We start from the raw sequence: 6458 nt of genomic DNA, 5'->3' as shown, positions 1-6458 counted from the left end.
CAGTGAGGGTCCATTTTGCACTCGTAGGAGTCATGGTCCTTGCCACCACAACGAGCACACGTCACAGAACCACGACAAGATGTACTTTGAGTGACTGAACCACTGACACTGAAAACATCGGAGTGGGTTGGGAATATAGGGCCGTATCTTACAGTTCAAATAACCTGCCTTAATGGCGGCAGGTGGACGTGGGGATGAAAACGTCAAAATCAAAACTGAGGTCGGCACCATAATTCCATCTTGACGAGTGGAGATCCTTCGAACTGCCGAAACTTCTTGGTTGGAGAAACCAACAAGGATCTCCGACTCGGGGATAGATTTCAAGTCCCTTTCAACGATAACTCCTCGTGAGGAGTTCAAGGAAGCATGGGGAGTAACCTCACTGGGTATATCCCCAATGGCCTTTGAATTCAAGAGGAGTTCACTGTGCTTAGCTGTGGAAGTTTCTACTAAGATTGATGACCTGAAAAAATACAATTGGCACAATCCCATTCGATCTCACACCTGCTATGTCTCCTGGTGTATTTTCAATGGAGTTTTTTGTGTCTTTGGACTGTTGACATTTCTTAAAAACAAACGTCCACGGAGCTTCTTAACTGACTTTGGAGAGCCAGCAAGCCCCTCCAAGCCCTTCTGAATAAAAAAGGGAGACATTTGCCATAAAGATTTATCAGACAGTGAATGCAGGATCAAAAGCGAGGTACAGGTGTACTTTTTGATGGAGACTGCTGTTCAGAGTCTTCTAGGCATGGTCGTTTACCAATTAGCAGATTTTGAACATTTTTTTTATTTGGAATTGGGGATCCATAATTAAAGAGAGAGGTTCAATGCCCACTGACCCCACCTGCCATGGAGTCCTACGAGGGGACGCACTACAATGTCAAACAAGGACACTGCAGCAACACCAGGGTTTCATGAGCACTATACCCAAACACCAGTATCAGACACGATGTCCATAACACCCGTTGAGAATGCCCAACACTGGTACTCAGTTGACCCTAACCCCAGTGGACCAGCCGATTGAACCTAGAGGCCACCTCAAGGCCACCCGTCTACAGGAATTCAAGGCCAAAGTGGTGTGTTGCAGTGCCCAGACACCACTCAACCACCAGGATCCTCTCCTCCCCTTCACGGGTCGCCACGCACGGCAAACACGTGAGTGGATGTTTAGATCCCAGAGGAAGTAACTGAAAATACAGAACCTTCCCTGGGAGGTCACCTCACCACGTACAGGAATCCACGTCGAGGGGGAAGATACAGAGAGCCTGAGTAGAGAATTTTCGTAGCTTGTTGGTCATATGACAATACATCTGAAGTTTTTAAGTAGTTTTTAAAGGTTTATTTTGAAATAAATGACTTAAAACTTATATAAAACTTCAAATCAAGACATACATTATAATATTAATTTTATTAACATAAACTGATAGTAAAGGTGTTTAATTAAATTTTGAATGAAACACAGTGACTTGCTCAGAAAATCATTTAAAGGGTTAACTATAGTTCACTAACTTTTACTGGTTTCTTTAACATGTGGAAGCTGTTAAGATGGGTGTCAATGAGTTTAATAATGTAATTTTCAAAACCTGTCTCAGAAATTCAGTAAATTAGAACCTTCTCTTTCTATTGGTTATAAATAACCTAACAGCAAACGTCAGAGAGAATTACTGACAATTTTGAAAGACAGGATGTGATAGGAGGTGGCATGGCATCTGGGTTTCACTTTCTTTTTAATATCTCAGTAAAGAAAGAAGCTTGGAGACTAGAAATTTATGGCTTAGCAATATCTATAGTATAAGTGTTTAGTCTGTGCCAAACTTAGAAAATAATATAGTGGTAGAAAAAAATCTAAAAACAATTTGGAGAAAAGAAGTATCATATGACACAGAGAAATGAAGATTGAGAAATCAAGAAATTAGAACTTAGAAAATATTCAAAATGGAATTATGAACTACATTTTGATGTAAAGTCTATTGATATAGATTGATAATAAAGTTGTTTAATTAAATTGTTGTTTAATTTTGAATTTGATTTATAAACAGTTATATATATATGCACTTTGACCCTCACCTGTAAACGAAGGATTAAATAATATTTTTTTACATTTAGAATATATCTTAATGATGTGGTATGAAAAGAAAGGATGGAAAAAAAAAGTATACACTCGCATAATGTTTATTATCTGTTTTTCTATATCTAATGAGAAAAATCTTACCAACTGTACTCTTGCTGTTCTGAAGGAATAAGACACTTCTTGAGATTCTGGAAGGTCTTCAACATGCACTAGAAAAATTAATACTCAGAGAATTGGAATAGATACAATTCTGGAATTTCATTTAGTTCTTAAAAAAATCTCATTACAATCCAGTTTTAAGGTTTGAAAAGATACTCATTCATTTTAAGACAATTTTAGACCTTTTCATCTGACACTTACAAAAGACATGCTGACTATAGTATTTTGTAAAATTTATTCTTATCATTGTTCTCTGACACATTAAAAGAAAGTACTTTTTTTTTACTTTGTCTTTTTTTGCTAAACATTTGTCATTCATAACAGAACCTACTATGATCTGATTCTTTTTGTTTCAGACTACCAATAATCCCAGAACTGCATCCTCCTAAGCTATCAGCCTTTGATGAGATGCAATGTGTAGATTCAATACCAGAAGGAAGCTGCTTCCATCCTTGTTTAACTGTTTTCCGCTTTTCTGGCAGCAGAGCTTTTTCACTACAATGGTTAATGTCAACTTGTTTAGAATAGTTGTTTTTCTGACTTACAAAATTCTGACTGGATGCAGATTCTTGATCAATTTTAAACTGATGGATAAAATGTGTTTCTAGAGAATGACTTTCAGCACTGCTTGCACCATGATAACATTCTTCAGTTGCATTCATACCTGGTTTAGTTAATGATTCAGAGAAGTTTCTTGATGATGCAGAATAAAATACAGTCTCTTTCAGGAAATGCTCTTTCCCTGATTCTAGTATCTGGCGTCTGGCAAAAGCATTTGCTAATTGTGATAAGTCATACTCTGAAGGCCTCTAAGAGAGAAAAGGGTCTTTACTGATATAAATGAAAAATCTATGTAATTAAAAGAACAATGTGTGTCAGTCAGTCTGTGCTTGTATGTGTAATAGCTCATGCATTGTTCTATACGAGTACAAAACTACGACATTTATAACATTAACTTTAAAGACAATTAATTCAGTAACAGAAACAAACATTAAGTTAATTCTCTGATTTTCCATGGCTTATAAGTAACACATACCATTTTATCTCAACACAAATTCCAACATGTGCCTAGAAATTGACATTTAGGTCTACAGTTCAAATGCTCTTTGTACACGAAGAACAAGTTTACCAACTAGGGAAATACAATATTACATCATTTCCATTACTGGTGGTAGTGGACTTGACACTTTGTTAATACTTTAGGAGAGAGTAAAAAAAAAAAAAGAGTTAATACCATTATGGAAGGAAAAAGAAAAATGTGTGAAACAGCAACAAGCAAAGACAGTTGATTTTTACACTTCTTGGTACTATAATTTTAAATATCTACCATTTTTTAGTGTCACTTTATCAAGAGTTCAGTCAAGACAAAATCTCTAGATCTTAGTTAAAAATGGCAATTATGCTCAAAGACAAGAAGTTTGTACAAAATATGCTGTGCATAGATATATATTTCATTTATAGCCATTCCATGTTTTTACTTATATTAAATCTAAATACAACAACTCCATATTCTGTTAAGGAGGTTTTTGTTTCATTCATGTCCAACTACATAATGCAACAGCATTGTTTAAAAGATTTATCTATTTAAAACATATACCCTTCTCACATATACAGCATTCCACTTAATAATATTGCATACATGAAAAAAACCTTTGGGTTTTTGTCTCAAGTGGCACAGCACATGCTTCATATGCAGGAGGTCGAGGATTCAATCCTGTCTATGTATAATTTTTCTCATTTTTGTTTCTAAGCAATGTTTCAGTAATCACACAATTTTAATACATACATCATATGCAAAGCATGAGTTTATTCCCTAGTAAATAAATTAAAAACATAACAGATAATTACAAACACAAAACATACTTTAGTCACAAACAGACCTATTTGTACTTATTTCTCAAGAACCATCTACAAAGTAATAATTCTTGCAAGTGTAATAACCATTTTTGGTGGCCTAACTAGAGACTAGTTTTTTAAAACCTGTTACTCCCTATCAGAGACCTACTTGGATCCCATTAAGCATAACCTTTAAAAATAAAATCAGATCTTTCAAAGTAAATTTACACAGTTCTAATACATGAAAAAAATTGCACATTAAACTGTCACTGCTCAGTGTTAGAAGACTAAACAAGAAACATTTACCTGAGATGGAGATGATAATGTTTTTATTAACTCTTGAAGTTTATTATCAGATAATATTTCCAAGGATGATTTCCACAGCTTTCCATCTAAATATTATAAAACAAACTTAACCTGTTTCTTTAATTTTCACACACACACACACACACACACACACAAGTTCTCACAGAGAGACAAAGATGAGTATACTGAACAGTAAATATACTAAGACTAAGAGCAAGTAAAATGCTTCTTTTTTATATAATGTAACAACTTGTTGATTTAAAATTTCACTTAGCCAAAAAATAAAAGAAAAAGGACCAAAAACTTTAGATATTTAATTGCAACAGCAAAATATGACATTTTTAGGACAATATACTTTTGTTTCAGTATTATGTGAATGCACAAAATAGTTGTCAGTATAAAACCAATGCTGAACACTATTTGCTAATCATTTTTAAGCTTCATCTTCATAAAAAATGTTCTTTACTAAAAAAAACAAAAGGGTTGATCTACCTATCTTTTTCTGAGCAACTAAAGCTAGGGCACCTTCAGCAAAGTTGTTCAATCCTGAAGAAAACAAATAAAAGAGTAACATAATAATAAATAAAATTTAAAATTACTCACTTCTTACATTAGGAAAGTAATGAGCAAACTTAATAATATTGTAATATTTTCAATTCATAATTTTAAAACTGCTATGATCGTAGATAATTTATTAATTTTAAATGAAAATGTAGATTATTCATAAATATTTTATTGTATTTTAAACAAAGCTCAGTGCTGATATAAAGTCAATCTCATATGATGTTTAGATATCATACTCATAAAATTAATTTATATTAGATTTGTACACTAAGTGCAGAGAAGTGCATATATTTATAAACTTAAACTTTGTCACTGATACACTGCTTTTAATCCTCAAGTTGTTGACTTATTTTTATACCATTAACTAATTGTGGGGTCCACACAGTGCAACATATAGAATACTTTTTTGTTTGTTACAACACTGAATACAAAAGAAAAATGAAATAAATTTGGGACAGAAGTAGTCTTGCAAAATGTGTTAAAAACCTGGTCTTGGTCAATATGGACTCATTGATAATTCTATAGTTAAGATTATATTTCCTAAAACATTATCTTAAATGATTTAATGATTAGTATTTTCAAAATCCAAACTCATCACAACTAAGAATGTTAGTTTTGTGTATCAATTTAAATCTTAAACAGGGTTTTCCTTTTTTTTTTAATACAGAGTAATTTATTAAATGTTTATACTGGTCTAAAATGTATTATCTAAAGAAACACTGTTCACTGAAATATTTCTACCAAAGATGTCTGGAATACCTAAAATAAACTTTATGAAAACCTAAATTAACTAAGTCTAGAAAACAAAAACAACTAAACTCCAAACATAAAATTACCTTGTTTCTAACTACAATCTAAACAATATCTGTTAACAGAATTACATACCATTTTGATCATCTACAGTTTCAGTATACTTTTCCAGGTAATCTCTAAAAAGAATTCCAGCACAAGCTGACGAAATTCTGAAAGGATTATGCAGGTCAAACCACACAAATGATAATAAAAAGTAACCAATAAAAACATTCACTGCATAAGTTTATGAATATTAGAGCTGGGCAATTAATTCAGTTAATCAAAACTATAAGTATATCAATTAATCAAACATAAATATTTAACTAGTGTTTCTAATTATTATCATTTTAGGTTATTTCAGTTATCCAGTAATCAAGATATTGCCTATATAATTTTTCATTATTTTCATTTAGTTCAAGTTTCTTCAGCTTAATCAGTTAGTGTAATCTATATATTACTAAAACTCTGAGATTGTTTGTTTGCTTGTCTGTGATTAAATACAGCAAAAATGGTGCACAATAGCACCATATTTGTAATGAAATGAGAATAGAAACAGAATAAAACAAGTTTCCTAAAAATTGGGCCACGGGTTACTGAGTTAGTGCCATTTTTCGGGTGACTTTTCATACATTCCATTATTATAAAACTTCGTTTTCCACCTGATGAATCACTTTAAAATATCTTATATACAACAATATATGCACAACAGAAATTAAATGATGAGATGAAA

General features: G+C 32.5%; 1 protein-coding gene across 4 annotated transcripts in view; it reads right to left on the bottom strand.

The window, feature by feature from the left end:
- LOC106470861 (fidgetin-like protein 1) overlaps nucleotides 1-6458 on the bottom strand; it is a 51034-nt gene that overhangs the window by 35965 nt on the left and 8611 nt on the right. For 2 of the 4 annotated variants that reach the window (XM_022399505.1, XM_022399504.1), the window contains exons 3-7: nucleotides 5822-5898; nucleotides 4865-4918; nucleotides 4373-4458; nucleotides 2562-3039; nucleotides 2213-2280 (exon numbers count right to left, since the gene is read on the bottom strand). In XM_022399505.1, coding sequence (XP_022255213.1) covers nucleotides 2213-2280; nucleotides 2562-3039; nucleotides 4373-4458; nucleotides 4865-4918; nucleotides 5822-5898 — 763 coding nt within the window. The remainder of the gene's footprint in view (nucleotides 1-2212; nucleotides 2281-2561; nucleotides 3040-4372; nucleotides 4459-4864; nucleotides 4919-5821; nucleotides 5899-6458) is intronic. The other 2 variants (XM_022399506.1, XM_013931440.2) reach the window with 2 other exon arrangements.

This window comes from Limulus polyphemus, unplaced genomic scaffold (assembly GCF_000517525.1).
Source record: "Limulus polyphemus unplaced genomic scaffold, Limulus_polyphemus-2.1.2 Scaffold4256, whole genome shotgun sequence".
Classification (NCBI taxonomy): domain Eukaryota; kingdom Metazoa; phylum Arthropoda; class Merostomata; order Xiphosura; family Limulidae; genus Limulus; species Limulus polyphemus.
This window is presented reverse-complemented; position numbering and strand designations above follow the sequence as displayed.